Here is a 15,183-nt window from a genome sequence, read left to right on the forward strand (position 1 = left end):
TTTGCGTCTTATTTTTATTTACCATCACAGGGGTGGGGGCATTTGTCTGCTGAAACCTGCAGGGGTTTCTGATTTTTTTTCTTGTTTTTTTTACTTCCCAGTGAGACCTGGAGCATTAGCTTACTGTAGGAATCTATGCTATTGCCTTGTCTTTGTCGAAAAGGTCAAAACTGAATAAAAAGCAGAGTATCCACCATCAGAGCACAAAGAAAGTATTGACTTTCCTAATCCAGTTTCGCTGAAGGGTGAGAGAATTAAATTAGTTATCTGGGTGAAGAAATTGAGAGGCTATGAAAAAAGATAAGGAGGCGGTTGTGTTTTCTCTGGGAGCTTTTGGCCCAAGATGCGCAGGTGTGTCACTCGATCCATGACTCTCATTGATCGGGTTGTGCAAATGTATATTTAAATAGTGCAGGGACTTGGAATGCATTATGGCCCTGAAGTTTGCATTGAACGGACTGTCAGGCTTTGTGAATGTTCTCCCCTGGTTCGTTGTTCAAGGCGCTTCTGTACTGTGTCTGAGCAGCTAAAAGTTTCTTTGTTTTTAGCTGCTGATGCATAGCATGCTGCTGAGAGGAATACAAACAAGTAAAGTCTTAAAGTGTTTATTTTTGTCTGGAAATAAGGCTGAGCCAACATGATGAGAGACAGGGGAGGTAATGGTTGTGACAAATAATTGTTAGAACCGCATTGAATGAAAATATATTTTAGCCATTCTTTCAGAAAAAAAACTTCTTAAAAATATTAGGGATGCTCTGTCATTTTGTCTATGATCTTCTTCAAATCTCCAGCATCAGCTGTTTTAAATCTTAAATGTCCCTGGCAATTTGTCCAAGATTTACAACATGTTTCGTGTGTGCTTCATTGGTCTCTGTCTGGCTGTGAATTTTCTCTGGATAAACTAAAGGACAATTGCTTTCAAGACAATTTGTGAAAGGGATTTCCATATTGAATTGTGATCACTAGACACTGTAAATAGCAGTAGTGCTGTGTTGAGCAAAAACCATACTGGAGTAATGATCATGAAATATTAGTCTTTGATTTGCACTTACACCATCATAATGAACCAAGTTTCTTAATCGTTATTGTAAATAGTGTTTTCATTGTTTAACCACTTTCTGTAGAGGAATAAATTGGAACATTTTAATTGTACTTACCTGATTTTATACAAATTTGCGTTCATATAGAATGTTTTGTATAAAGATTTAAATGGTAAAATGTTTTCTATGTTAAAATGTTGGTATCAATTACTGTTCAATTTGATTTTAATATGTCAAATGTTTACTTTTATAGAATAGAGCAAGTTATTTTAATAACTGTGACATGTTTTAAGAAGTTCTCTGTCTATGAATAACTGCATTAATTCTATTAATATTTCTTGGTCAACTTGGCAGGCTTTCTAGACAGGCCATGAACTGTCACCTTATGTCCTTTTGCGCTGGCTGCACACGACAAAAATCTCCCTGGAGAAAGGCTAACTGACACTATCACTCCTTAATATCAGATCCATAATTCCTTCATCCAAAATATTGGTATATTAGTCACCAGGTCATTGAGAAGTACATTATGTAAAAGATAGTGGAGTAAATACAAATTCTGAAGTTTTAGAATTAGTGTTAGCATCATGTCAAGCAAACCACGCGTAAAGCCACTTTTTCCATCATCAGTCATTACATATCTTTTTTCAAAAACCACAGAACTAATTGGAAGTGGTTTCAAACTCCCTCAAAGGTTAAGCTTCTTTCAGTTACAACAGGGAATGTAGATATGATCAAGACTTGAAATACTAACCACAAATGATTCAGTTTTTACAGGGTGCCAGTTCAGAAGTTGAGCATTACTAAACAGCAGTCCTCGGATCACGTATCAAGGCCTAGATTTGATGTCAGTATTTTTAGAATAATTAACTAAAGTTTAAACCTAACATTTTTTTATAAAAAAAAGTGCAGCATGTGCAGAGATTTTAAAGAATTACGCGGACACTAAGTTAGACAAGTAATTTTTTAGAAAGAGGGAACGGCATTTAGGTATAGATTCAGTAATTAGATTCATGAGAGTTCTTCCCATTTATGATGGAGATTTTACGCAACTTAATCTTCCTGTTCAATGGTCTGCAGTATTGTTTTTCAGGATATGTTTGTTTAACCTCCAACTGGACAGTTTAATAGTGTCAGCTCAGCTAGTTTGTCATTGTCCACCTTTGACCAGTTCCTATCTTACGAAGAATCCCTGCTAGGAAAGGACTCACTTCCTGGAAAGGCTCTGAATAAGCTTGATTATATTTTGAGCCGGAAATGTTTGACTATTGAAGTAGACCTTTTCCTGGTTTTTAGATGTTTGTGATCATACATGGGAAATAATGGCAGTATTCTGTCACATTGCTGAAGATTTTAACATTTTCTGATCATAATACTTTTATTGATATTGCACTTTCAAGTCCAAACATATCAAGCTATTTTCCATTGTGGATTGCTTTCTTTTTGAAGTGCAATGACTTGTATATAAAAACCTGCATAAGGGAGTTTCTGAAACCTCACTATACAGACAATTAAGTAGATATTTAACAGTGTGGCAATGTAATAATTCCTCATGGTGTATCATTTTTACGAAGTTACTGGTGAGGGTGTGGTTTCACAAAGGGAAGGGGGACAGGGGTGGGAATTTGATCTCAGAGCAGGAAGTGACGGTGTTTGATTTATGGCTGGGAGGTGGGGAAGGCAATGGTATTGACGGCCAATTCCTGAGGGGAAGCCCCCTCAAGGAGAAGGATATGAGGAGATGCCCAGTCACAGTGGGGCCCCAGGCAAGTTTTTGGATCCTGAATCTCCTTGGTTGCCTGATGAGAAACCCAGGTGACCAGAGTTCAAGTTGGAAAGCAGAATGACAATGAGTCTTCATGATAAAATTTAAGGTTCCGACTCAACTCTTTGGAATCAGTTGCTCCTCTTACCACCTTAAAGCTGGAAATGGTTAGCTTGGAGGTAAGTTTCGATTACAATTCTTGAGATTTTACGTTTCAAAGAATCATAATACTTTGCAGATCCTCCAAAACTAAGGGAAATAAGCTAAAGTTCTTGTTGGTGAAACTTCTTAATGAACTTCCTTGACATGATACACAGGTAGCTGTCCAGTACATAAAATACTTTACAGTACTCCAAAAATTTTCACAGGTAAATTTCTTGAAGACATTCATTATCAGGTAGAAGAAGGCTGCGAGTATATATGGCATTGTACCATATGCAAGCCAAAATCTCAGTTGATAGTTTTGGTGCAGCATTGGCACAGACCAAGAACAAATAAAAGACAACTTTTGGATCCCTCTGTTTGGACTCAGATAAGGAAGTTGGATTCTCCAGAGATTTGAGGTTGTTGATTACTGTTAAACAATGGTAAGATCGTTGAGAAATTAGCATTTTCCACTTGCTTGTTAAAGATGTTGATGTTTTAGTTTGTCTATATTCTGATGTCATGACCTTTTGAGCTTTACCAGTAAACTTCAGCGGTAATTTGATAACTTAAGTTTCAAGATATCCTTTTAATTCAAACGTGTGTCTGGAGCTAATTTGATGCTATCTTTCAACTGGTAGTAGACATGGGTTAGTTTGGTGTGGGTGTTGGTTAATATTGAGGCATAATCCTTGCACACTTGACTTGCTGCATTTAGAACATGTACATTTGGAAGCTGGAATGAGACCAAGTTATGGACATGGAGATACTTCATTTATTTTTGAAATTATTAGATTGCTGAATTTCATAACTCCGAGTGATACTTCTCTCCCATCATTCACTTGATCCATATGAAATGAATGCATGATTCTAAACCGCAAAAGCATGCGTTACTGAAAAGAACCAATCTGCACTGACTTTTTGAAAACATTTATTTCCTTCCTTTAAACTGTACTTGTGCAAAAGCTTTCAGTGTGTTATCTAAATGCCTTCCTATGTAATTAGGTTGCTGTAATTCAGCACGGTTCTGATACTTGCATGTTCTGGTAGTGGCACATGATTTGGACAGTAGAGAAATAGTTGTGGAGTTCTGTTTGTGTCCAGCCAGCTTCCCAATGTAGCTCAATGTAGACTGACAGAATTTTCTAATAACTCTAGCATGCCTTTGAGAGGACAGAACTTTTGAACACTTCTTATGAAGTCAGAGACCCCCAAAAATTCCTACATTTTCAACTCAATCAGGACTCAACTGTGGTTGAGTCTGGCATACCAAATGAGATGAAGATCAAGACATATTCAAAAAATTTGTCGATGTGATTTATGCATTACTGCCAGCATTTATTACTCACCATAATTTCCTCGGAAAAGACAATGATGAGCCACATTCTTGAACAGCTCTAGTCAATGGGGTGTAGGGACCCAACAGTGTTATAAAAAGGCATTTCCAGGATTTTGACTCCTCAGCAGTGTGAATGGACATGAGTGAATTTCAGACCAGCCCTCATCCTCAAAAAATGCATCGATTTTTAAAAGGTTCATTATATTTCACCTTACACATCAGGCTGATAGCTGTCTGTGATTCGGGTCAAATGGGTTGGAGCAGGTCAAGTCCTCGGCATCTACCCCAAACTTTGTGTTTCCTGGTTAATGATAGAAATGTAGATTTTCTTTTACTTTCAGATTGAAGGTGGTGAGTTACCTTCCTGAACCCCTGCAGGCAGTGTGCTGACCCACAATGTTATTACAGTAGAGTGGCACTAACTTCTATCTGTACCTACACACTGAGTCCACAAATTCTGTCGTTGGTAAATGATGTCTGGTGAAAATTTTACCGCATTTATCAGAATGCCATCTTGCAGATCCCACAGACCCTTAATCTTCAGAATTATTGATGCTGAAGAAGACCTGGTTACAAACTGAACCACTCCTACCTGGTTATGACAGAGGAAAGCTATGTTTGCTGCCCGTGCTTCAGGCAGCCATTTTGTCAAGCTGTGTGATTTGCTACAGGCTGACTTCCGTGAAACCCGGAGTTTGCAAAGCTCCGTGCAGTTGTCAGAGATAGCAGAGCATTAAGCTTTGTGTCAAAGTAACTTTCAGGCTACCACAGGGAATGTTGTCTTTGAAAAGGGGAGTCTGTGATATAATAGTAATCTCTCTGTACTGATAATCCAGAGATCAGGCTCAGCTTCTGGCGACATGGGTTCAAATTTCACCTTCTGCCTTGGTGGGATTTGAATTTCCTTAATAAATTGGGACTTAAAAGTCGGCCTAATGGTGACCATGAAACTGAGGTCAATTGTTGTGAAAACCTATCTGGTGCAGTTAGGAAAGGAAACCTGCCATCCTTACCTGGTCTGGCCTAAATGTGACTCTCGACTCAAGCAATGTGGTTGACTCTTAGATGCCCTCACAAGCCACATGCTTGTATCTATCCATTATAAAAACTGATAAAAGAATGAAAATGAATGGATAACCTGGTAGCAACCAAAGCTCCAGAATTGACAACAACGCACATAGCCCTGGTACCCCTACAGCGACATCTCAGTAATATCTGAAAGCTTGTGTCAAAAATGAGAGCCAACCCAGCAGCCTGTCATTTTCTGTAAATTTGATTTTGTGAATGTGCGTCCCAAACAAGGCCGTCACCACCCCTTAGTGATGGCGGCAAGTGATATACAATTGAGCGTGAGTTGCCTTCTGTAGAAAAGCAGGACGTATTCAACTGGCCAATTACCATTCTATCAGTCTACTCTTAATCAATCACAAAGCGACGAAAGGTTTCATCAACAGCGCTATCAAACAGCACCTAATCATTAATAACCTGCCTACCAATGCTCGATCACCCTGATTTAGAACTGTATTGCTGTCTGTTTGTTTTCACTGGATCAGAATCCTGGATCTCCATCCTGGCAGTGCTGACGGTGTACCTAGATCTCACGGATTGCAGTGGCTCAAGAAAACCATTCCATTTCTCATTCTTCCATGGCAGCTAGGGATAAGCAGTAACTGCTGGCTTAACTGGTAATGCTCATATCCCATGAATGAATTTAAAAAGTAAGCTGCAGCTTTGTCTTAAATGAGAAATGATCAAATGGCTGGTATAGTCCACGATGAACCTTAGATTTTGGCAGTAGCACAGTTCAAGTAAATTAATTTGAATTAAGCAAGTAGATGTACTGCCTCTCTCCAGAGAGACAATGATGTCCACATGCAATCCTTGCAGTCCATATATGCAGGGCATAGTTCCTGAGGTGTTACACCAAATTTAATAGTTTGCAACAAAGGTCTGACATTTTATGAAAATATCTTGTGTAAAACATCTACTAGTGTATTGGTTGAAGTCATTCTGAAAGCCATCAGTGTCTTTGGACATTCTTTCCGATATCTTGATGCTTTCATATTCACTTGGGATGTCACAGCCTTCAGGCATTCTGCTGATGCCTGGTGTCTTTCTCACTGTCCACCATCATGTACGGAAATCACCTGAATTTGTTGCTGAACCCTAGATCATTTGGTGTCTGACTCTCCAAGTCTTTGGCTAAGGCTGTCGGTTACTCCACTATCGATGGTGCAGTACGAATTTATCTATTAGGTCCATCGTTTCTTCCTCCCGTAGATTGAAAGATATAAGTCATGATGCCAATATTACAGGGCTGTGAATGTAATGGAGGCTTCCTCATTTTGGTTGGTATATGCCACAGTGATGAGAGGCAAGGTCACCATTTCCCTTGAAGGCTGCCATCAGTCTTTGTGAGATGAGACAAAGTGCTTGAATAAAGAAAATGATTGAGTCTGTTAAGCACACGTAAATTTCTGTATTATCTAGGTGCTGTGAGAGAATAAAGTATGACTGCAGGATGATTTTTTTTTTCTGCTGTGATATTAGTGCAATTTGTATGCAATAGGATGCAGCACTGATGCGTGTTGAATTATTTTAGATGTTAGCTAATAGCACAGTGCTGACATTTACAAAGTTTCCCAAAGATCAATAATTGGACACCATTGTGAGTGCTTGTCCTCACCTGACCACAATGAAATAGTGACATCTTTGAAAGTGGGTCAAGAATTAATTAGGTTCGGAAAATAATTACCAAGTAACATCCTTAAGGAAATATTGGAGAGATACAACAGTATCTCCCACCATCCAGAGAAGAATGATTCTCCCTATATGCAGTCTTCGCATAAAATTATTTTTTCCGTTAATATTCACCAGAATGTTTTAAAATTGGTCTTCAACTCAGGCCATCCCAGGGAAACCTGGCTGAGATTGAGAACTCACTATCTAATGTAAATTGTAGACCCTGCAGCAGACAAGTGCGCCAGTGTAGTGACAGCCTGGGCAATATGTTACAATCAATCACATTTATCAACAAGAGCAACATTTCTAAATGCATTTTTGAAATGATAATTCATCCTTATTTTATGTCATTTTGTATTTACCTAATTGGACTTGCTGTCTCCCCAAAATTATACCAAATAACTTTTTATAACAATAAGATGTCATCGATTATGGAACATGTGGCCTCAAATAGCAACCAAACTTGTGTCAATTTTTCAGGAGGAATAATAAATACATTTGAGGAAGTACAATACTAAAATTATGGAGCAAATGTAAAGCGTAGAATATGTAGCTTGGTTGTGGAACTTTGGATGACAAAGGGCCTGCTTCTACGATGAAGTTTCTATGATCTATTCTAATAGGTTGGCTTATATTTTCTGTCTTTCAGATTCAGGTCAGTCTGAAAGCCCTAGCCAGGAAAGTGAGGATATCAAGGACCAGCCAGAAAATGGTATGTATTAATCTGACATGAAAGATGCACCATAGCAGTATTCACTGAAGAAGCTGGGCAGAGGAACAGCTATCCTTTTAAAACTAGATTGTGTTTTTGTAATAGTGTTGTGGCAAATTGCTGTTAAACCATTAGGGAATTGATTGTAAGAATTGAATGCCATTAGTCATCCTAAAGAAAGAACCTAAATATAGTAAAGTTTCTTTTGAAGTCTTTGACATCAGGAATGTTAGCTCACAATGAACATTGCAGTTTTATATCTAGTGACTTTCAGTGAAAGCCCTCGGTGATCTTAGCTTTGAATATGGTGTCAAAGCCAGCTAAAGTTTTCAAAAAAAATTTAAAAATCTGATGTGCTGAAGGTCTGATTCTTTAATACGCACCAATTCCTTACTTCTGTGCGATGTCTCATCACTTTGAGATATAAAGATCTAGAATAGGAAAACATAGCATTTTAATTTTTGTTAGCTGTTGAGTGCCTGACATAAGTGAAAAACATACTTCGTGTGAACACGTATTTAACACTGTGCAGTGAAGTTGTTAGAAGAAATAATAGGTATTCTTAAACTGAAAGCAATCATTTTTAGTGTGTGCAGTAATTCTTTTTAACAGCATTTACCTCTTTCCAAGCTGAAAGTTTCCAGTGAGGCTTCTAATTCCCATTTGCTGCCAAGCTGAACATTAAAACCTTCATTGGGGAACGTTTGCAATTTAATTAACATATTTATGCAGATAATCTGTTGAATGTTATCTGATACTAAAGTTATAATGTCGAAGGTTGAAATTTTTGTCATCAGGTTAAAGTCTGTACAAAAGTTAGCATGGTATTTCGCTAGTGAACTAGTAATCTGATATAGCATTAAACCTGCCTGTTTGAAAAAAAACTCCGTGACAAATCTAATCCAAGATTACTGAGCTTGTTCAGTCATTCTCCAAGCTAATTTCAGTTCTATAGAAGAACTATTGCTAGTAATTCAGTTTGGAATTTTTTTTCAAGTGAAGGAACTGTTTTTAGTAATTAATTTTACCAGAGCTTTGGTGATGAAGCTAATGATAGTTAAGGATTTATTTTCAAGAGTCTTGAACTTTTCCTTATCTTCATATGGTTCATCTCATTTGCATTTAAGCTTCTGTTCAGATGTTTTCTACAGTTGTCTTTGTGCCTAGTTGTGGATTGTAAATCAAAGCAATATAGTCACCGTTTTGATTTGTGAGAAACCATCATTAAATTTGAAAATGTTATGTTTACGTTTCGTCATTGCAATCAGTGTGAAGACTTTGTTGAGCGGGCTGCAGTTTAATTGAATCGGCAGTTTTACTTTATATTAATACAATAATTCAGACAGGCCACTGAACAGTGCATTTAAAGTAACTGTTCCTAGTACGGAAATGTATGCCTTTGGCAGCTATATTTAAACATTAAAATTCTTGGTGTTCAGTCTGAAAGGTTACCCACAGGAAATGGGTGGGTGGAGGGATGTTTAATTCTCTGAGGCACACAGTGTAACTGTTGTGCAAATTGCTATTAGCCCCTTGAGTGATGAATTATAAGCTCACTTCAGTAGAGCACTTGCACCTACAATCACAAACGTATTTTCCAGCTGTATTAATATTCATTATTGGTGTGACTTTGCTACATATGCTTGAGATTCAAGTCAGCTGAGAAAAATGAGCATTGCAAAAGTTTGTGCAAGCATCGCTGTCCTGAACTCTGTTAGTAGAGGATATTTTCGTTGTGTTTAATGGACTGGATTTGTGTTTTAAGTTAATAAATGGACCTAGCTATGATTTTTTTGTTGATTTTAAATAATTAACTAAACAAGCTTTTAACTGCATCAGGGTTTACAGCATTAGAAACTGTGAGCAAATCAATTTAGTTGTAACTGTACACCAATGCTGGAACGCAGAGGAACAGACCGTGGAGATTATGTAACATATATTTTACTAGTAGCCATTGTTGTAATTAGTCCAACTAATATTTCAGATTGAAACTTCAGGAGAGCAAAGCAGTTAAGGAATATGGTGAGTAGATCAGGAGATGACATTGAAGAGTAAAACAAATGCTGATTTGATTTATTATTGTCACATGTACTGAGATACAGTGAAAAGTACTATTTTGTGTGTTATACGGACAAATCATAGCTTACATAATGCCGTCAGAATAATAAAACAGATTACAGAATATAGTGTTACAGCTACGGAGAAAGTGCAGAGAATGATCAATTCTCATAAATGAGAGGTCTGCTCATGAGCCTGATAATAACAGGGAAGAAGCTATTCTTGAGCCTGTTGGTATGTGTTTTCACACTTTGTATCTTCTGCCCAGTCGAAGAGGGTGGAGGAGAGTATAATCGGGGTTGGAGGAGTCTTTGATTATGTTGGCTGCTTTCCCCAGGCAGTGGGAAGTATAGAGTCGATGGAAAGAAGGCTCATTTTCATGATGGACTGGGTTGCGTTCACAACTCTGTGATTTCTTGCGGCCTTAGGCAAAGCAGTTGCCATACCAAGCTCTGATGCAATCAGATAGGATGCTTACTATGGTGCATCTGTAAAAATTGGTAAGAGTCTTGTGGACATGTTAACATCCTTAACCTTATGAGGAAGTAGAGGCTTTGGAGTGCTTTCTTAACCATAGTGCCGACATGGGTGGACCAAACAGATTGTTGGTGATCTTTTCTCCCGAAAACTTAAAGCTCTCGACCATCTGCAGCTCAACACCATTGATACAGACAGGGCTGTGTCCCCCATTCTGCTTCTTGAAGTCGATGACAAGCTTCTCTGTTTTGTTGACATTGAGGGAGAGATTGTTGTCTTCACACCATGCCACTAGATGCTTGATCTCTTTCCTGTACTCTGTCTCACAACTGTTTGCGATCTGACCCACTATGGTGCTATCATCATAAAATCAGTAAATGGAGCTAGAGCAGAATTTGACCACACAGTCGTGATTGCAAAAAGAGTATAGGAAGGGACTGAGTACACTGCTGTGCGAAGCACCTTTGTTTAGGATTATTGTGGAGGAGGTGTTGTTGCTTGTCCTTATTGGTTTTGCTTTGTGGATCAGGAAGTCAAGAATCCAGTTACAGAATAGGGAGAAGAATCCTAGGTTTTGGAGTTTAGAGGTGAGTTTTATTGGAATTATGGTGTTGGAGCCTGATGTAGGTATCCTTGCTGTCCAGATATTGCAGGGATGAGTGAAGGGCCAGAGAGATGACATCTGCAATGGACCAGTTGCAATGTTAGGTGAAATATAGTGGATCAAGGCAATCTGGAAGGCTGGAGTTGAATTGCACCACTACTAACCTCTCAAGTTACTTCATTACAATGGATGTCAGAGCCACGAGGCAATAGTCATTCAGGATCATTGCCTGATTTTTTTTTGACGGTGGGATTGTTGTGATAGTGGACTTCTTGAAGCAGATGGAGACCTCACATTAGAGTAGGGAGAGGTTAATGATGCCTGCAAACACTCCCACCAGCTGATCCGTACAGGACCTGAGTGCACAACTGAAGACTCCATTTGGGCCAGTCGCTTTTGGGAATCACAAAGACCTTTTGATGTTTACAGCTTTTTTATGGTATTGAAATACAAACTTTCCAAACTGCTCTTTTTTTCAGGGTATACATATGTCTTTTTTTAAGAAGTGAGAGCATACAGAAATTCTGTGATTACACGTCACTGGATTTGTACTTTTAACCTGTTTAAACAAGGAGATAATGTCAGAATATCATAATTAACAACACCACAACGGTATGCCCATCTAGCCAAGCAAGTAGTTTGACATTATAGCAAATGCCTATAATTCATATGTTTCCCTCCATTGTCTTCTTTCTCCCTACTTCCTAGTTCCTCAATTACTGCGCCTGTTAATTACACAGTGGAGTGAAGTGAATTGGGCTGTGGAGTTTTGGAACTGGCCATCAGTTTTACTTCACATGAGAAGTATTTAAGTTTGTATTTCAATACCATAAGGAAGGCTTACAGAAATTGGAAGTCAGACTGAGGATAAATATTAGTGGAATTGATAACAGTGTGAATCAGAACAACACAAAAGAAAAATGGAGACAGCAAGAGTTCAAGACAAGCAGGCAGAGAGACTGGAAGATTTGGAAAGTGTGAAACAAGTACAGAGGCAATTGTAAGAAGAGAGAAGTTTTAAAAAACACTTGTCTGTGACAGTAGGCAAAATATCAAAAGTCTAAAACTGGAAAACAAAAACGACAGATTACATTTTTGCAACTTAATCTTGGTTGCATCAACACATGTAGAATATGAATTTTGCTAAATATGCAAAGGATTTTGTTAAATGCAACATGCAAGATTTCCTCAAAGCGTTGATACATGTGAATATTGGGAGGAGCGAGTTTTACTTTCTATTCAGCATTCATGATTAAATTCTATCCAGGAGAGTGAGTCTAACAATACATAAAGATTGCATACATATTGCACTGGCTTGTTAAAAGACGCAATTTCTATATAACTAATGAGATACATGAAAGAAATAAAAATGAATTTTGTGTTTCCAATTTTTATTACAAATACTGAATTTTATTCTTGATATGTTTTGTAATAGAGTTTGCAATAATAAGCCCTTGTTCATAGAATTGTTCAAAAATAGTCAATCTGCAGAGATTGACTAATGCACCTTGAGTCATCTTTTCCTGATTCCATTTCTCTGTTAGAAAAGGAATAAGTAATAAAGTCAGGTAAGTAGATGGTTTGCAGTGAGGTTACAAGGCAGTGACTTAATCGAGCCTTCTAATTACGTCATAACACAAGGGAGTGTATTATTTAAGTATGTCAGCTCAACCCAGAGATTGCTAAATTCCTTACACTCACTGCCTGATTCTTACTATTGTACATAACAGGATATCTGTTCTTTTGACTTTGTAGAGTGCATAGGTGTGTTCAAATTGAAGGCCTCAATCATTTACATATACCTCAACTAGTTTAAGTGTTCTGTTTAGGTTTTACCTATCAGTAAGTTAGAAACATGAAGAATAGTTGATGATAAATCTATTGGCGTACAGAATTCAAGTCGAACAAACCGTCTTATAAGACAAAGAAGTCTAAATATCAGCGAATTACCTTGATTTCAAACGGCAGTTTTCACACAATCATAGCTGTATGTTACCACCACCCACTCCCCCATTTTATAATATCCCACTTTAATTAGACAGAAGTAATCATTTTATCTCTGAGTGTTATATGCTATCAATGAACAAACAACTTGTATTCTAAGTTATGTTAATGTTTTTGTGGAATGATGAGCTGAAATGTGCAAAGGTTTTACAGGTGATATTTTCTTGATTTCTTCTGAAAGCAGGTATTATGTTTCCTATTGTTCAAAGTGTCCGTTTTTTGATGCCCAGTATCTGGTTCCATGGCAATGTGACACAAATTTTCATGTAGGGTGTGTGTGTGTTCCTCACTTCATGGGTGGCTGACTGAAAATAACAGAACCCAGATATGACGCAACTGCCAAGCAACAAACTGTTTTGTCTTACATACAACATACAAATGAGCATAATTCAACTTTTACAATGAGATTTGTTAATTCCTACTGCCCCTGTTACATACAACATGCTGACATTCTAGGCTAAGATTAATTTTCAAGTTAGCCAAATGCCAGTATTTTATATTCACTTTCGCAATGAAAGCATCGCCGCAAGGTCAGCATTTCTTATCCATTCCTAATTACCCTTGTAAGGATAGTGATGTATCACCTTCTTGGGTTGCTGCAGTCCCATAAGGTCCAGGTACACTCAGAGTACAGTTAAGGAGAAGCTACAGACTTTCAACCTAGTATCCAGGTAACTGATTCTGTATTTCAGGTTAGAAACTGCCTGGGTTCACTCATCACTGTAATGGTCTGTGAGTGAGAAAGAGAGAAGCCAGTTGTTTAAGCTACTGTTTGGGGATGGGGCAGGGAGGAAATTTCTGACACTTTGTGAAATGCCATGGGACTTGAAATAGTTACATTAACAGACTTGATGACAGCCAGTCTAGGTGACTTCCACGAAGATTAGCACGAAATATTCAAAGAAGTTCAAGGCAAAATATTATTGGACATATTACTTAAATTGCATCGTGTAGTTGTTAAGGTAGTCTCTAGAATGACTAAGTTTGGAAAGTAATCACCTGGGAGAATATCTTGTCAATGTTGTTACTGTTATAATGACTTGAATGCTGGACTCACTAAGGCTTTGATGTTTACCTACCTTCTTAGAAATTAGATATTTGGCAATTGAGGTCGTATTCTCTTTTATGTTAGCTTGCTTTGGGAGTTGCAGATGTCTGATTTTGTTTTTGATGCAACTGCCCTAAAGTTGATTAGTTTTGTAAAAGAAATAATTGTAAGGTATCCAGTGCTCAAGTTTGCTATTGATTTTCATTCTTGGTAATTTGCTTTCCTAAGGTTTGCTGCTTTATGCTGGTATGTTTTATTTTGTTTATGTGCTTGTCATATGTTATATTTTTATATTCTTTATCTTTGATCTTTACCTCCGCTAGTAACGCCTCAATAAAAAGTTAGTAGTACTACATACAATTTCTCCCAGCTCATTGATTCAAACTTTGTTAAACCACAGGTAACTGATAAACAATATGCTGCTGTTGTGCCTGCAGAGAGGAAGCTAATTCCATACTTTATCGAACATATTCAGCCATCAGCCAAGAATGCTATTTAGCCAACTCTTGTTCAAATAGAATGATAAGGGATCCAATTTAAAAAAAAAGTTCATTCTGAATGTGGATAATTGGTAACCATGCCATAACATAATTTTGGAACTCCCTTCTCCAAACTTCAATTAAGGCGACCATGGAGCTATCCTTCATCAAGGTTGCTCATGATACGCAATTCATCCAAAAGCACGCAATCGCTCTTCCAAAGCAAAAAAAGCATATCATTTATTCTCCAGAGTGGCTAGCCTGCTGCAGTTACGAATTTGGCAAAGAAATGAGGAGATTTGATGGCTGCCAGTCAGAACCACAAACTGAGAGAATCCAAAGCCATTCACGTGTCACTTGTTGATTGCTTGCAATTAACAAAGTGCACAAATGTAAACAAAAATATATATGCAAGGAGACTGCTAATTAGTTGCAGGTGTGCAAATAGATGGAATGAATTGGTTACAATAAATATTGTCTTTGTTTTCCACCTCTTGGTTATTAGATATAATATCATTGTATTTTAAGGTTAGCATCAATTTTTTTTGCGTCTATAAAATGCCATTTTTCTACATTAAGGGTGCTTTATAATCGCAAATATGTTTCAATATTACCCTTACGCTTGATATTTGTGTCATGTTGCTTATACTTAAACTCTGAAATAATCAAGTCTTTCAGGTCAAATGTCAACATAGCTATTGTGCTAAAATGGTTGTACAGCACAACTTTTATGAACCTATGTATCAAAATAAGTTAGTGGATAAAAGGGGAAAT

General features: G+C 37.6%; 1 protein-coding gene across 20 annotated transcripts in view; it reads left to right on the forward strand.

Moving 5' to 3' along the window:
- Window positions 1–15,183, forward strand: part of nfia (nuclear factor I/A) — a 738,669-nt gene that overhangs the window by 487,544 nt on the left and 235,942 nt on the right. For 18 of the 20 annotated variants that reach the window (XM_059647912.1, XM_048539775.2, XM_048539772.2 and 15 more), the window contains exon 3: window positions 7,677–7,739. The exons of the other annotated variants lie outside the window; for them this stretch is intronic. In XM_059647912.1, coding sequence (XP_059503895.1) covers window positions 7,677–7,739 — 63 coding nt within the window. The remainder of the gene's footprint in view (window positions 1–7,676; window positions 7,740–15,183) is intronic. 20 annotated transcript variants of the gene reach the window in all.

Source organism: Stegostoma tigrinum, chromosome 8, assembly GCF_030684315.1.
Source record: "Stegostoma tigrinum isolate sSteTig4 chromosome 8, sSteTig4.hap1, whole genome shotgun sequence".
Lineage (NCBI taxonomy): Eukaryota > Metazoa > Chordata > Chondrichthyes > Orectolobiformes > Stegostomatidae > Stegostoma > Stegostoma tigrinum.